Genomic DNA, 18,075 nt, shown 5'->3' on the forward strand with positions numbered 1-18,075 from the left:
TCAGGTGTAGATCCGTTTTTTTTGCACCTTGGACCTATCTTTTCAGATGCTTCGATTATGTGAAGGGTGTGTTTCTTTGCATTGAGCTGTTGATCGTCTTCCCATACGACAGGTAGCGCTGTGGTCTTTTCGGTGCAGACTTGATGAAGCAGCGAGGATCTTCCTGGCAGCACTTTACAACAGCAACTGTCTACATACTGCACATGCGCACTATGAGCGGCCTTTTCCAAGTTCGGCGGAATCTGCCTGCCCGAGAAAATTGCCTGGGTCCCGGGTGATAGAGGGTGAAGTCCACAAAAAATGGTTGGTAGTTCCCCAAAAGAAATGTCGATTCTGGTAGTTAACAGCTGCATTGATCGCACGGATCGTTCAGAAAGCGAATAATATGTTGTGTTGCAAAGGATGGCGTTGGATTGTCGGCAGCTTTAGCTACTGATGTCTCTGTTCTCAACGTGGCCATTGGGGTAGTTGATGAGGCACAGCTTCAGTGCAATGCATTGCAGTCGGTGAAGAAAATCGTGAATAACCCAAATGTTCTGGACTAAATGGGTGTTTTTTTTTATTTTGTGCAATAATTGCACACTGGGTTAAATCACTTGGTGTGAGATAGATGCTTGACCTGGGGTGATCTGTGATGAACTTAGGCCTCGGGCTGTACTGCCCAAAAAAGTTAATGATCTGATTTGTCGTTTGGTACCAACTTTTAAAGAATTTCAAGTTCACTTTTTTACTCTCAAAATGTGGGCTTCGCTGGCTTTTATTGCCAATCCCTAACTTTTATAAAGACACTATATTTTTTTTGATTTACCCATTGCTTCAGTTTGTTAAACTATCAGATTGTTTAAAGCTAAATGTAATATATATATATATATATATATATATAATAGAGTTTGATACAGGGGAACAGACGCTGTGTGTTCTGCAGTTTTATTAAGTGTTATGCAATTCGTGCAATATAATCTATCAAATTACTTTAAATGGTGAGGGCTTGAAACGGAATATTTTGAGGGTAGTTTATCTAGTATAATGTAAGATTCAAAGAGGAGGGATACACTTTCTGAATCTGCAGTAATAATTTCTTGCTGTTAATGGAGGTGCAGTGTTGGTACGGCTTTATTTATTCTGGTATGTGGGCATCCTTGGCAAGGCTAGTATTACCCATATCTAAGCAGTTTGATACAACTGAATGACTTGTTAAGAACTGGAGTCACATAGGCCATATTGGGTAAGGACAGTGGGTTTCCTTCTTTAGAGGGCATTAGTGAACCAGTTGGGTTTTTACAATTCAACAGCTTCATGGTCACTTTTACTGATTTTAACTTTTTACTTCTGGTTTATGAAATTAAAATTCTGATTGCAGTGTCTGGATTGGAACTTGCGTTCTCTGGAACATTAATCCAGGCTTCTGGATTACTAGTCCAACAACATAACCACTACACTACCATATCCATTTAACAAGTAACATTTTCCCAAATATACTGGGAAAATACAGGAATGGAAATGTGCGAGACCAGGTCTGCATTTAGCTTTTGCTACAATAAAAATCCTTAATCATGACCCAAAATTTCATTTTCAAGCAGTTCGCATGGCTTACACTTAAAAGTGCAGGTGACAGTGGGAAAATTGCACACTGGCTGCATTGCTGATGTATCCGTAACCTACTGTCTCAGATAATTCACCAGACAAGGCTGTAAATGTGGAAATCTATTCTACTACTGAAGCCATTTGAATCAGTGACCCTATTAGCTGAGGCTTGTGTTATCCAGCTTCCTGAAAATAGTTGGAAACTACCATAAAATCTAAAAAAGTATCAATATTCTCAACATCAGATTTAAGATGAAGATCCATTGAAAGTATGAAGATCTAATTTAAATATTACTGGGTACAGAGTATCTGTATTGAGTATTCTACCAAAACAGTTGTTGTTTAAATAGAGGAGCATTGCTTTTAATTTGTAGGGTGTGGTTTGTGCTGTGCAGAGGTGTTGGTTGTCAGATAGGTGACTTGGGTTGGGCCCTTTATCTTAATTGGAGGAGAGAGAAAATGTTAGAGTTTGCAAGAGTCTTGCATATTGGTGCCACTAAGCTTTGTTTAGGCTCTGGAATTCCCTCCCTAAACATGTCTGTCTCTCTACCTTTCTCTCCTTTGAGACCCTCAAAACTTGCCTTTTTGGTAACAGCTTCTGGGCAATATTTCAATCTGCACTGAACTCTTACTCCCAAAAGTGATCAAATGGGAAACATCTAATTAACCGGAAGCAAAAAAAAACTCAAGTCGACCAATATTTATTCAAACCTTAAGACATCCAACAACTGATTCTGGCTGAAATTGCCTTCCTACAGTCTGCTCCTCTTGATAAATGCAGTTATTCTGACAATACACAATTTTCAATAATGCCATACATATAGTTAAAACAGTCTTGTGTGAGCAATTATTCATTTTTATTTTAAACCATGACTGTCCTATGTAACTTGTACTAATGGTGTTTGCAAAAGTGAAAGTAGCCAATGAAAAAAGAACTTCCTTTGACATTTCGATTTTATTTCGCATCATGTGTTTTCAGATTGAGGCTTATCAGATGTCAGATCTTTTTCTACAAAGGTTAATTTTCTCTTGTTTAGTGCTAATATTTATTTTTGTTCCTTAGCAAATGAAATTGATGAGACTGAGGATATTAATGTTGCAAATGTGTGGAAATACCCAACGCAAATGTAGAGAGATCATTACCATTCTTTGCAACAAGACTAGCCTCTTGAAATTGTAAATCCAGACTCTCTTTTCCCCCCTGCCATCTCAAAACTCTTGTACCATACCTTTGGGCCTGATTTGTTGCTAACTTTGACAACTGGCCTCTGAAGTATAGGATAAAAATTCTTTGTATTATTCCGAGCTGTTGAGATTGGGTACAGATGCAGTTTTTACCTTGTGCAGGCTTCACTAACTTTTAGCTGGCATCTCCAAACTACTTTTAGTTGACCAAATTGTTTATCATTCAAATATGATAAATGAGAGTTTGGGTGACTTTGATAACTTGTTGGAAATATAGCATTTCAGAGCGAGTTGGTTAGGTAAAGTATGCATAAGTGCACGTTTGTGGAAATCTTTGTACATGCTTCCCAACAGCACAGTGAGCAGCAATCTAATTGGCTGAATGCAAAAGATGGTGAATGGACACGTGTGGAATGGACTTAACCTGCTGTAGCTACAACAGTTAATTACTTTTTAACCCTATTGTTATTAGGGTGCACATGGCTTTGTTCATGTAAATTAGTGGAGTCCTGAGCATTGGTGCTGTACGTTTGTATTGTTTGTATCCATCCTTCATGGAATTTTGATCTAGTAAAATTGGCATCAGTATAAGAGTGACAGGGTTTATGAAACAGCTTGGATATGTGACACTTTGGCAAGTACTAAAGTAGATTTTTAGATACCTTTATCTTATACATTAAGTTCTTATAACACTAACTTATTCTTTCTCCTCCAACCATAGGGATTTGTTAAAGTTGTGAAAAGCAAGGCGTACTTCAAGCGGTACCAAGTGAAGTTTAGGAGAAGGAGAGGCAAGTTAATAGGGGAATCTGTTAGCCCCTACTTTTCAAAGCTGTATTTTAATATGCAGAGTTCCTACATTCAGTGGTGGGACAGTATTCTAAAATGTTCTTTCTCCCATTTTCAGAGGGAAAGACTGATTACTTTGCACGAAAACGCTTGGTGGTACAAGATAAGAACAAGTACAACACTCCCAAGTATCGGATGATTGTACGATTCACCAACCGGGACATCATATGCCAGGTAAAGGACTTGCATTAATAATCTCTCTCTGTTAAAAGAAGGTTATTATCAGAAAGCAATTACATTATTGTGTATTTCTATTTTTCACAATGTGCAAGTCAAACGCCATTCTACATAAATGCACTACAAAATGATGGTTTCTTATTTTACAGATTGCGTATGCTAAAATTGAGGGCGATATAATTGTATGTGCTGCCTATGGCCATGAATTACCCAAGTATGGCATAAAAGTTGGGCTTACAAACTATGCTGCGTCTTATTGCACTGGTCTGCTTCTTGCCCGCAGGGTAAGTTGCGAAGCTTCCTGGATTTTTACTAGTATGATTTTAAGGCTGTTGCAAATTATTTCTGAGATGGTCAGTTATACTTGTTAGGACAATTTTCCATTATCTTCCAATCTTCCCAAGATATGGGGGAGGTGCCAGAGGATTGGAGAGTGGCAAATGAGACACCCTTACTCAAAAAGGCAGATAACAGCCCTAGTAACTAAAGACCAATAGTTTAACATCAGTGTTGATAATATTTTAGAAACAATCAATCAGGGAAAAGAATCAACAAACATTTGAAGAGGTTTGAGATAATTAAGGATATCCAGCACAGATTTGTAAAAGGCAGATCATGCTTGACTAATTGAATTTTGGCTGCATTTGCTGACAATGCAACCACTAGGTGGCGCTACACAGGCACATGTGCAAATGCAGCCTGTTCAACTAAAACATTACAGTCAGCGATGTTCAGGCAACTGCCAGAACTAAAGATGGCGCTGCTCAAATAATCACACCAAAGCAACGTAAACACATGGCAGCACACAATGGCCGGAGAGATCAGGTGGGGGGAGGAATTGCCAGAGATCGGGCGGGGTGTGGAGAAGGAGAGCACACCCGCTGCCATCAAGGTCTTCGTCCGCTCTCTCCCCACTCCCAAACCCACTCTTTCCCTGCTTCTCCGCTTGCTGTCCTGCGTATGCGATGACGTCATCTGCGCATGCGCCAACCGGTCCTGGCAATGCGGAGCGCCGTGCACACGCAGAGAACAGGAGCCCTTTTGCGCATGTGCTCAGGTTGGCGCAGTCGGATGACGTCACCCGCCGGCTGCATTGCCAAGAATCACTTTGTTGAATGTTTTGATGAAGGCATTGCAGTGGATGTTGTCTTTATGGATTTTTAGGAACAAAGGGATTCCTGACAGTGCAGTGGCCCACTGACATCGTCAGAGTGCGCCAAGCTGAGCACATACGCAGCTACATCTTGCCAGGGCTAAGTGGAGTATGCGCTGGATGATGTCACCGCACAGCGCCAACGTCATCGCGTATCTGCGCCTGGTCAATAAAGCATCAGCGGGTATGCAGTGCCCCACGCGGCTGGAGGGAGCAGCTGAATGGGAGACTTTGAGGCTGGAGCTTGATCCCTACCACTTGCTCCCCCCAACTTAGTTACCCGTTCCTAGCCCACTTGCTGCTCCTCCCCCCAACCACCCCCCGCCCCCGGCCTGCTCGCTCCAGATCTTGCTGCTCCCCCCCCCCCCGCCAATTTGTTCCTCGCTTTGCGCCAACCCGCTCGCTCCCTGCTTTCCCTCTCCTCCCCCCCCCCCCCCCCCCCCACCCACACACACACCACAATCTGATAGCTCTGGGCCGCACCGCTCCCTCCTCTTGGCCACTAGCTCCTACATCACCCCATCGCCCCTTGCTTCTTCGGGCAGCGTATGGAGACCAATCAAACGTGGGAGCAAATGGCCGAGAGGAGGGAACGATGTGACCTACAACTAACAGCTGGAGTGGGGGGAAGCGGGGTGCAAGCAGCCGGAGAGCGGGGTTCCGATGAGCGGGGAACAATCAGGCAGGGGAATGAGGGGGAGCAGCGAGGTTTAGAGCGAGCGGCTGAGGAGAGGAAGTGGCCGGTGGGGAGGAGGGGGAGAAAGCAAGTTGTGAAAGTGGGAGAGCGGCCAGTGGGGCAGGAGCTAAAGGCCTACTACCCGACCCGAACCCAGCGGAACCCGACAACGTGTCAGGGTCGGGCCCCTTTTCCAGGTCTGGCTTTCGGGGTCGTGGCGGACATAGACGGTAAATACTCTGCCGGTAAGTAATGTAATTAAAAACTTGCCTAAGCTGGGAGTCTGGGACGAAACTGATCCTGCGCAGTGAGCGAGTGACGTCACTATGACGTCATTACGCATGTGCTGCAGCTTCCTGGAGGTTCCGAGTCGGAAGGTAAGTAAAGGGATGGTTGGGTCGGGTCGAATTGGGGCCGAGGTCGGGTCAGGCTTGGGGCAAAATTGGAGGGACTTGGGCCGGGTTGGGCTCGGGTCCGGGTCCGTTGTGGATCGGTCGGGTTCTTTTTCATGACTTGAGCAGGCCTTTAGTGGGAGCTAGTAGCTGCGTTCGTCTGAAATCAATCCTGGTCAGTTATATAAACGAATCACAATAACGAATTGGCAGCACATATTATACTCTGCCTGATTTTCCTGTCCATCGATCGGGGTGCCAATTCACTATCTTCCAATGGAATTTCAATCATAAAATTCCTTTGGTATTTAAAAGGATTACTGGAATATTAAATGGATCTGAGGATTACAGTTAGTATGCTATAACTACATAGTTGCATATTACTGGACTTCCATCCAACTTAATGTAAGGTTAGTTTGCTAGAACGATCTAGCCATAAGCATTTCCTGTGATAAATTGAGCGGCGCCATCTTTAATCGTGGCAGCTGCCTGAACGTCGCAGACACTGACGTTTCAGTTGAAGAGCCGGCATTTGCGCATGTGCAAGTACTGCGCCACCTAGTGATTGCGTTGTCAGCAAACGCAGCCCAGGTAAATTGGCCATTGTAAATTGCCCCTAGTGTAGGTAGGTGGTAGGGAATATGGGATTACTGTAGGGTTAATATAAATGGGTGGTTCTTGGTCGGCACAGACTCGGTGGGCCGAAGGGCCTGTTTCAGTGCTATATCTCTTCAAAAAAAAAAATTGTTTTTCAGACTGGAGGATGGTTGACATTGGTGTTCCCCAGGGTCAGTGCTAGGACCACTGCTTTTTTTGTTGCTAGATATAAGTGTCTTGGATAATAAAAACAAGAAATGCTGGAACCACTCAGCAGGTCTGGCAGCATCTGTGGAAAGAGAAGCAGAGTTAACGTTTCGGGTCAGTGACCCTTCTTCGGAACTGACCCGAAACATTAACTCTGCTTCTCTTTCCACAGATGCTGCCAGACCTGCTGAGTGGTTCCAGCATTTCTTGTTTTTATTTCAAGTTTCCAGCATCCACAGTATTTTGCTTTTATTATAAGTGTCTTGGATCTTGGAATACAGGGTAGAATTTCAAAATTTGCTAATGATACCAAATTTCGAGGAGTGGCAAACAGTGTGAATGATACGAACTGCCTGCAACAGGATATAGATAGGCTTGCAGAATGGGCAGACAGGTGGCAGATTGTGAGGTGATGCATTTTGGCAGAAGGGATAGGATGAGGCAATATAGACTTAACAGCGCAATTCTAAAGAGTGTGCAGGAACAGAGGGACCTGGGGCGCATGTACATAGATCTTTGAAGGTGGCAGGACATATTGAGAGAGTCGTTAGCATATGGGATCTTGGATGTCATAAATAGAGGCATAGGGTACAAAAGCAGGGAAGGCAGCTGAACCTTTACAAAGCTCTGCTGAGGCCCCACTTAGAGTATTTTGTCCAGTTCTGGTCACAACACTTTAGGAAGTATGTGAGGGTCCTTGAGAGGGTGCAGAGAAGATGTGATTTACCAGAATGGTTCTAGGGATGGGGGATTTTAGTTACAAGGTTAGGTGGGAAAAGCTGGGGTTCTCCCTGGAGTAAAGGAGATTTGAGAGGAAATTTGATAGAGGTGTATAAGATTATGTCGGGCTTAGATATGTTAGAAAAACTGTTCTCATTAACTGATGGTACAAGGACTAGGGGAGATAGATTAAAGGTTTTGAGCAAGAGATGCAGGGGGAATGTAAGAAACCTTTTTATGCAAGTGATAATGGCTTGGAACTTGCTACCCACGAGGGTGGTGGAAGCGGAGATGATCAATGATTTCAAAAGGAAATTGGATGGCACTTGAAGGAAGTAAACTTGCAGGGTTATGGGGATTGAGTGGGGAAGTGGGACTAACTGGATTGCTCTGTGGAGAGCCGGTATGGATACAATGGGCTGAATGGCCTGCCTTTATGCTGTATATGATTGATAATTTCCTTAGTTAAGGTTCTTTATATGAAAGATGTAGAACTTTTAATACTTTGATTTTAATGGCTGTTAACCACATTTCTTTTTTAGATGTGGTAAGCTACAGGTGATGTATTTTATTCTTAATAGATTACAAAATGAGGTTTTGGATGTAAAGTTTTACAATGGTCTTTGCATTGGCTTATTTTTCTACATTACAGCAGTGGCTACACATGAAAAGTACTTCATTGGATGTAAAGCACTTTGGGACATCCTGAGATCGTGAAAGGCGCTATATAAATGCAAGTCCTTCTTTCTATTGCAGTAATTAAATATATACAGGAGCTTTTAGTCACAAGATCTGACCTTTTCAACCTGAAATCATCTGAACCACCACTGGCATGAACGACAATAATTTGTATTTATGTAGCGCTTTTAACGTTGAAAGACATCCCAAGGTGCTTCACAGAAGTATAATCAGACACAAATAGACACAGATGTAGGAGGAGCTATTTGGACGCTGACCAAAAGCTTCAGCCAAGAGGATCTATAAAGAAAAGAGGGACGGGAGAGGCTGAGAGTGTTAGGGAGGGGATTCAGGCCTGTGGAGCCAATACAGTTCAAGGAACAACCATCAGTGATGGAGGGAGAAGCATGAAAGGCCAGAATCAGGAATGTAGACTTCAGTGGTTTTGCGGGAGTGGGTGGTGTTGTACAGGGGCGAATCAACGCACAGGCTAGGGGGGGGCCCTAGCCAGCATATTCAAATATGGCGCAGTGCTCGGGGCACCAAGTGCAGCATGAATTCTGCAGAAGCCTCATTGAACTTCACGTAGCCTAATGGTACTGTCTACCAGGCCAAACCCTGAGCAATGTGTGAATTACTGCTCGACTTCCTCTTGGTTCCAGGCTCTGCTCCAGCACAGGATTGCCTCTTAGATCTGGGCTACAAAACCCAAGGCAGGGATGAGGTTCTTGGAGGGTTGAGACACGCACTTTCCCCTGGACCTGGGGAAAGGGTGGGTGGCAAGAATTCATAAATCCCTCTTTGGGGTTGTAAGGCTGTAGGAAGTTATGGAGATGGGCAAGCCCGAAAAGGGATTTCAGCAGGAGGAATAATATTCTGAATTTGAGGAGCCGGTGAGTGGGAGTGTGAGTATGTCAGCAAGGACTGGATGATTGGTAAGCTGGACATCGTGGAGCATAGGATTGGGTGAAGAGAATTTTAGAGAGGGTGGAGAATGGAAAGCCAGCCAGAAGAGACTGGGATAGTTGAGTCCTTGCACATGCAAGGTTTTCAGTGGCAAATGGGTTGAGGGAGGTGTGGAATTGGATGGCGTCACGGAGGTGGAAGTAGGTGGGTTTTAGCATGGAGAGTATATGCGAGCAGAAGGTCAGCTCAAGGTCGAATGGGAAGCCACTGTCGCAAAAACAGTCTGCTTCTGCCTTGACCAGGTAAGATGAGTGGGAGGAAATGCAATTGGCTACAAGGTTGAGGCTTGGGCTCCTGTTTTCCCATTCAGGATCAAGACTCTGCTCCTGGGGCATGTCTCACTGGTGCTGAAGTTCAATATCTAAGTTTTGCTGTAATCTTGTTACATTCTTTTATATCAAAACTACATGAATTTTCGTTAATTTGGGCTTTTGACACAAAATGAAGCATCTGCAGATAATTTCCTTTATGTGTTTGATGAATATTGTGTGATAATAGCTTGTTTTAGGTACTAATGTCACCGTAAAGCACTTTCATGTCCAAGACCAAAGTACGGAAAGTCCTCATCAGGGAACTCCTCTTTGCTGACGATGCTGCATTAACATCTCACACTGAAGAGTGTCTGCAGAGTCTCATCGACAGATTTGCGGCTGCCTGCAATGAATTTGGCCTAACCATCAGCCTCGAAAACTAGCATCATGGGACAGGATGTCAGAAATGCTCCATCCATCAATATCGGTGACCATGCTCTGGAAGTGGTTCAAGAGTTCACCTACCTAGGCTCAACTATCATCAGTAACCTGTTTCTCGATGCAGAAATCAACAAGCGCATGGGAAAGGCTTCCACTGCTATGTCCAGACTGGCCAAGAGAGTGTGGGAAAATGGCGCACTGACACGGAACACAAAAGTCCGAGTGTATCAAGCCTGTGTCCTCCGTACCTTGCTCTACGCCAGCGAGGCCTGGACAACGTATGTCAGCCAAGAGCAACGTCTCAATTCATTCCATCTTCGCTGCCGCCGGAGAATCCTTGGCATCAGGTGGCAGGACCATATCTCCAACAGAGAAGTCCTCGAAGCGGCCAACATCCCCAGCTTATACACCCTACTGAGCCAGCGGCGCTTGCAATGGCTTGGCCATGTGAGCCGCATGGAAGATGGCAGGATCCCCAGGGACACATTGTATAGCGAGCTCGCCACTGGTATCAGACCCACCGGCTGTCCATGTCTCCGCTTTAAAGACGTCTGCAAACACGACATGAAGTCCTGTGACATTGATCACAAGTCGTGGGAGTCAGTTGCCAGTGATTGCCAGGGCTGGTGGGCAGCCATAAAGGCGGGGCTAAAGTGTGGCGAGTCGAAGAGAGTTAGCAGTTGGCAGGAAAAAAGACAGAAGCGCAAGGGGAGAGCCAATTGCGTAACAGCCCTGACAACCAATTTTATCTGCAGCACCTGTGGAAGAGTCTGTCACTCTAGAATTGGCCTTTATAGCCACTCCAGCGCTGCTTCACAAACCACTGACCACCTCCAGGCACTTACCCATTGTCTCTAGAGACAAGGAGGCCAAAGAAGAAGAATAGCTTGTTTTAGGTACTAATGTCACCATAAAGCACTTTCATGTCCAATTGACTACATGGGGTACATGTAGAATGAAGCATCCTCAACTCTGCATCAACATGTCTTAACCCCAGTCTCTGAACCAAATATCTCTTCTCCCCACCTTGCCTCTGGTACTCATGATGAAAGGGCAGTGCTCCAACCCACTGTGTCCCTTCTCACACTGCTTGCCTTATCTACAGGGATTTTGATGAAAAAGATTTCACTACATGATTCACATGAAACTTGTACATTGTAATGTAGCTATCCAAAATATATAAATAGATGTTGCTAAATTATGAATGCTGAAGCCTGATTGTGGACAAGACAACATTGAGTAATGCTGGTTATTTTGGATTTGCTTTTAATGAGATAAGACCTGTAACAGTTTTTTTTTGTCTCATTTCTTTTAAAAAGCTGCTGAACAAATTTGGGTTAGACAAGACCTATGAGGGTCAGGTGGAGGTGACTGGTGATGAATATAATGTGGAAAGCATTGATGGGAAGCCTAGTGCTTTCACCTGCTACCTGGATTCTGGGCTTGCCAGAACCACCACAGGCAACAAAGTTTTTGGAGCTTTGAAAGGTGCAGTCGACGGTGGCCTGTCTATTCCACACAGGTATGGGAGATGTTCAGGCAATGTGTCTGATTTTGGTTTTGGTGACATTTCATTATTTCAGGCTTTAATTTTGTAATGTGATGCTTGATGTTGAATTGTACTGAACAGTGCAAACTTGGGGGAAAAAAACAAGGCTTTTGACGGTGTCTTTTTAGAATTGATGTGTGAAAGTATAGTTGCATATAGGGGATTGTATCCATAACTGCTAATTCCTGCCCTTGACTATGCCTTCAAAATGAGGCACAATCTAACTGGAACAAAATCTTGGATCGGTCGTGCCAAGTGGTTGATAGAAACAATATTAGCAAGTAACCTGAATCATGTCTGCGTCTCTGTTTTTATAAATATGAAAATAACACAACTCAATTTCATACTTGTATTTCTATAACTATAGTTTTGTGTTATTTACTTTCTTTTAGCTGCTTCATGATATAATTTTGAGCGAGCTCATTTCAATTATTCTTTGCACTTGATGTAAATTTTATTTAAAGACTGGACTGAAAGCAGCTAACTTCCATAAAACAAAAAACGTAAGTGAAATACTAAATACACTGATGCATTTTAATTTCCTAGCACCAAACGATTCCCTGGTTATGACTCTGAGAGCAAGGAATTCAATCCTGAAGTCCATCGTAAACACATCTTTGGGGTGAATATAGCAGAGTATATGCGCTACCTGATGGATGAGGACGAGGATTCCTTTAAGAAGCAGTTTTCTCAGTACATCAAACATGGAGTCACAGCTGACATGGTAAAGAATTGTAATCTTACTTTTTTTTGGTTAATAAGTGCACACCAAACTCAGTTGAACTGTCTAGAAATTGGTGTTTGTAACCCAGGGTGCGTGATTAGGAGCATGTGGGGGAAATGTAAAGAACATGGTCTTATCTGAATATTCTTACATCTGGAAAAACTAGATGGTAAAATAAAGGTAAATGTGTTCTGAGGTTCTTTTCAGGTGTTTGGTTGATTAAATAAATTTAGTGGTAGTTACATGTTCAGAATCCTATAAAACATATGAATTTGGGAAATTAAAGTTTACATTCAATTATTCTACATTGTTAGCTATTTAAAATCCATCCATTAACAGAGTAAAATTTGACATCGAGGCATATAAAGAGATGTTGGTATAAGTGACCAAAAGCTTGGTCAAAGAGAGAGGTTTAAGGAGATGGGGGTGTTTAAGGGAAGGAATGCCATAGCTTCGGACCTAAGCAATTGAAGGCACGGTGGAGCACTTAAAATCAGACTGTGCAACGGACTAGAATTGGAGGAGCACAAAAAATGTTGGACGGTTGTCAGGTTGGAGGAGCTAATAGGGATAGGAAGGGGCAAAGCCCTACAGTGATTGGGAAAACAAGGATGAGAATTTTGAAATTTGTTGTTGGACTAGAAGCCAGTGTTGATTAGCGAACACAGGGATGTTGGGTGAATAGGACTTGATGCAAGTTAGAATACGGGCCGTAGAGTTTTGGATGATTTCAAGTTAATGGAGGGTGAAAGATGGAAGGCCATTCAGGAGCACATTGGAATAGAGTCGAGAGGTAACAAAGACACAGATGAGGTTTTCAGCAGCACTGTTATGGAGGTGAGGTAGGTAGTCTAGCTGATCTCAGTCAGATAGGATGCCAAGGTTGCAAATGATCCTGTTCAGCTTCTGACAACATTTCTGCTCTTTTTTGCACGTTACGAGGAAGGCTGGACCGTAGTAGCTTGTGGGAAGCAGTTCAATTAAGAATTAAATGGGCTGGACCTGACATGATCGAGAGGGGATGGAACAGAGTTCGCATTGTTCATCTGGCCAAGTGGTGGGGTGGCAGGGCAGAGGCAAAGTTGTTACTGCTGCAACTGGGAGGAAGGGGTTGGTTATTTTCCCCCCCTCAATTGTTCAAGTTTATAGCAGTCGTTTTGTGGGTTGGATGGTCAACTATATTCTATTATAATGGTTTAATAGAATGTACTTGGAGAAGATTTCATAGAATGGCTTTAGTATAGAAGGTGGCCATTCATATCCATGCTGGCTCCATGCAAGAGCAATTTAGCTAGTCCCACTCCTTGCAGCCCTGCAAATTTTCTCTCTTCAGGTATTTGTTGAATTCCCTTTTGAAAGCCACAATTGAGTCTGCCTCCGCCACCCTCTCAGGCAGTGTATTCCAGATCGTAACCACTCACTGTGTCAAAAGGTTGCTCTTGTCATCTTTTATAAAAGAACCAATCTCTTGAAATCTGGTTCTCTACTTTGTCTCGACATTTCATGATTTTGAATGACTCTTATCAAATCTCAATCTCCTCCGATAAGGGGAATGACCCCAGCTTATCTAACCTATCTACGTAACTGAAGTCCCTAATCCCTGCAACCATTCTCATTTTTTTCTGTACCCTCTCTAAAGCCTTCACCACCTCAAGTGCGGTGCTCCAGAATTAGAACGCAGTACTTCAATTGAGGCCAAATCAGTGTTTTATGAAGGTTCATCCGAACGTCCTTGCTTTTGTCCTCTCTTTATAAAGCTCTGGATCTGTACATCTTTTTAACCCCTTTCTCAGCCTGCCCTCCTATCTTCAACAATTTGTGCACATATACCCACAGGTCTCTCTTTTCCTGTACCTCTGTTGGAATTGTAGCCCTTGGTTTATATAGCTTCTCCCTGTACTTCCTAACAAAATGTATCACTTTCCACTTCTCTGCATTAAATTGCATCTGCTATGTGTCCACTTGAAGTCTATCACTATCTAGCTCTCAATTCACCATACTTCCAAGTTTAGTGTCATCGACAAATTTTGAAGTTGTGCCCTGTACACCCAAGCCTAAGTCATTGATATAGATTTTTTTAAAAAGCAGGATTCCTGGGGAATCCCACTGTAACCTTCCTTCAGTCTGGAAAATAACCGTTCACCACTACACTGTTTCTTATCACTCAGCCAACTTCCTATCCATGTTGCCACTTGTTTTTTTATTTCATGGGCTTCAACTTTGCTGAAGAATCTATTATCACTTGTATCAAACATCCTTTGGAAGTCCATATACACCACATCAACTGCATTAGTTAATTAACTGATGAGGGTCAAGTTCATAACCAATGAGTAGAGAAGAGAATGAAGAAAACAATATCTTCATATGACAAAATATTAAAGATAAAATGGAAATACAACTGCAGTTATTCAAGAAGTCACATTACCGCATTCTCTGGATAATAAACTCTGGCTTTGTTTGTGATGCCCATAGTCTAAGTGAATTTTAAAAACTGATTAGATTTGGGAAAGTGATAATTTATGAAAGCTGAAGGTGTGTTCATGAATGAAATCTTTAATCATGGTGCAAGTTTTTTGTTATTTTCACAGATAGAAGATTTGTACAAGAAAGCTCATGCTGCTATTAGAGAAAACCCTGTTCATGAGAAGAAGCCCAAGAAAGAAGTCAAGAAAAAGAGGTATTGTACACACATACTGTGCTCACTAATGACCTTAACAAATAAAATGCAGTCTTTAATCTTAATTGAATCAAAGAAAAACCCTTATTTTAGGATAAGGTGTGATCTTGCAGCTAAATGTTAGATTTCTTTTAGATTAGGCTAAAAGGAACTCTCATGGTAATTGGAAGAGTGCAAATTTTATAAATGAAAAAGTAAAAAAATATGCTTGTTTTGCTGGTGGTTAAAACCACATTAGTGTACCAGTTTCGACTGTGGGCACCCTTAAGGTGTTGACTCTTGCTGCATGCAGATCAGTGAGCCTCAGCAGCTCTCTTGTACTTCAGTCAGTTGGCTGTTGCAAAGCTCTAGCTGCTTACTAAAAGGTGGAAAAGTTACTGGTGGCTGAAGCCAAATTGTTCTCTAGTGTTCACTTAAACAAATTTTCCCCCACAACTGTAACTGCTCGTAACGAGTAAATGAAATTCGGCCACTGCTGTGTCAGATAGATCATGATTTCATCAATGTGAACCCACTAAGGGTAGAAAGAAGGCTCGAGTAACCTATGTGTTGCTTGCTTGTAATGATCTACTTTAAAAGACTAAACAAAGTACACATTAGGTCCTGAAATATCTTAGAGAGTTTAAGATGATGGGTGTAACCTTTCATCAGAAATGAACATAAAATATTTTAGTACGGTTAAAAAGAGTGAAGAAACATTCTGAAGTTGCAGACATGACGTTAATAGCTTGCCAACGGTTAGATGACAGATGTTAGTGAGGCAAGCAAAGAAAATACATTAAAAGTATGCACTAGTAGCTTTAATTAAAGGTCATGGGAAATGCTGATGCAAGAAAATAGAACACAGGTGAGAGGGAGGGCAAAAGCCTGTAGATGCAGATCATAAATAAAAATCAACATATTTATTTAGAGATACAGCACTGAAACAGGCCCTTCGGCCCACCGAGTCTGTGCCGACCATCAACCCACCCATTTTATACTAATCCTACATTAATCCCATATTCCCTACCACATCCCCACAATTCTCCTACCACCTACCTACGCGAGGGGCAATTTACAATGGTCAATTTACCTATCAACCTGCAAGTCTTTGGCTGTGGGAGGAACCGGAGCACCCAGCGGAAACCCACGCAGTCACAGGGAGAACTTGCAAACTCCACACAGGCAGTACCCAGAATCGAACCCGGGTCGTTGGAGCTGTGGGCTGCAGTGCTAGCCACTGTGCCGCCCAAAAAGAGAAAAAAACACAGGTCAACACGGCCATGAATTTATTTCCCTTGTTTTGAACAGAGGAGGAGATGCGTTTATAATTTCTCAGCAGTGGTGGCTGTTGCTTCTGCTGTCACCTGTCTTCATCGTCAGCACCATGTATGTCGTCTCTTCCCTGCTTTTCAAAAGAATAATTTTATCTGCAGTACCATTGCTCATTGTTCCACCACCTAAACACCCATCCTGATCCTGTTCCTATTTCACTGTAGCTACCATTTCTTCAGCAATGGCTTCTTTTCCCACTCTAGTATTGGAGTTCCCCAAGTATCCACTCTGCACCTACCCACCCTTATTTACTTGCTGCCCCTCATTGACATCATCCAAAGTCATGGTGTTGGGTTTCACATGTATACAATGACACATCACTGTCTTACTTGACATCCAATCCTGAATGAGCCATAGTTTGCTCCAGTTAAATATGGTGAAAACCAAAGCCTCACCACCAAGACTGCCTACTTTGCACTTCCTTAATGATGCCCCTCTCAGTAAAGGCCTGCTCAGGTTGGGAAAAAGAACCTGGCCCGAGCCCAACCTGCCCATCCCTTTACTTACCTTCAGACTTGGAACCTCCAGGAAGCTGCAGCGCATGTGTGATGTCACTTGCTCACTGCGCAGACTCAGTTTCGTCCCAGACTCCCACCTCAGGTAAGTTTTTTAATTTCAGTACTTACCAGTCGAGCACTTAACGTGTGTGTCCGGTCCGGCCCGACCCGAGCCCGAAAGCCGGACCTGACCTGAACCCGACACGTATCGTCGGGTTCGAGTCGGGTAGCAGGCCTTTACCTCTCAGTTCATGCCTGTTACTTTAACCTTCAGCAAATCCTTAAGGCCTCCCAGCTTGATTGTTCCAGTGCTCGCCTGGCTGGCCTACCACCCTCCATAAACTCTGCTGCCAGGTTACTAACTCGCATCAACCCATCAGCTTAATGCACATGTAAGCTACTTTGGCATTAAGTCCTCTACTATCTCCAATTTAAAGTTGTTTTTGAAGTCCCTTCATGACTTAACCATTCTCCCACCTTTTGTAATCTCCTGTAGTCCCTGAACCTATGGGTTAGTTATGAGTTAAGCCATCTAGGCCCTTAAAGCCCTAAATTCTCTCCCTAAACTACTCCACCTCTCGTTTGGCATGCTTCTTATACCTACCTCTGACCAAACTTAGTCACCTGTCCAAATATCATCTCCTTTGGCGCGGTAGCAGCTTGGCTTATTTTTCCTGCATTAAAGGTGCTTTATCAATTCATGCTGTTATTTTACTGTTTTTAATACTTGCATTTTCTATTGTCTTTGCTTTATACATAACCATTGCCAGCTTTAGTAGTTTGCATGTCATTCACATTGTTAACTTTGCACCTGATTTTCTTCCAACCTTACTTATCCTTTTCAGTTTCCTTCCTGTATTTTATTTAGTAGCTTGTTCATCTAGATCATCAAAACCTTTCAGTTATTACTTGTCATCTTCACCTTTTATACTGCTGTAACCAACTCTGGGTAGAAGCAGAGTATTAATAACAGGATTTTTGTTTTAAAACAAATTCAAATATAAATCATGATTTCATAATCCAGATGAGCTATAAGTTGTATGTACAGGCTATTTGAGTGCTACCTAAAGCAATGAAATTAAAAACAAAACCAAGTACTGTCATCACTTACATTTGAACTCAGTGATAAAGCTGTGTAAGTACTGTTTGGTTGAAGCTCGTTGAGTTAATGGAATGCAGTGTTGTGCACTGGCTGTTGATTTTCTGTTTGTGTAATTTATAGTGACAAACTTAGTAACTATTTTGCTCATTTTGTAGGTGGAACCGTCCCAAGCTGTCATTGGAACAGAGAAAGGATCGTATTGCTCAAAAGAAGGCCAGCTTCCTCAGGGCACAGGAACGGAGTGACGACAGTTGAAAGGTTGCCTCCAGCCATTGTTGAAAAAAATAAATCTGATAATCCATATAAACTTAGCGCAAATAAATTTAAAGAACAAAA

At 42.8% G+C, this 18,075-nt stretch overlaps 1 protein-coding gene across 1 annotated transcript; it reads left to right on the forward strand.

Annotated features, from left to right (window-relative positions):
* The first annotated feature begins 194 nt into the window (after positions 1 to 194).
* On the forward strand, positions 195 to 18,075 carry LOC137372696 (large ribosomal subunit protein uL18A). Its single transcript, XM_068036801.1, has 8 exons — positions 195 to 303; positions 3,491 to 3,560; positions 3,677 to 3,792; positions 3,945 to 4,079; positions 11,196 to 11,398; positions 11,972 to 12,149; positions 14,738 to 14,826; positions 17,895 to 18,075. The coding sequence occupies exons 1-8, from the start codon at positions 301 to 303 to the stop codon at positions 17,992 to 17,994; spliced, it is 894 nt and encodes a 297-aa protein (XP_067892902.1). The 5' UTR covers positions 195 to 300; the 3' UTR covers positions 17,995 to 18,075.

Source organism: Heterodontus francisci, chromosome 8 (assembly GCF_036365525.1).
Source record: "Heterodontus francisci isolate sHetFra1 chromosome 8, sHetFra1.hap1, whole genome shotgun sequence".
In the NCBI taxonomy this organism is placed as follows: Eukaryota; Metazoa; Chordata; class Chondrichthyes; order Heterodontiformes; family Heterodontidae; genus Heterodontus; species Heterodontus francisci.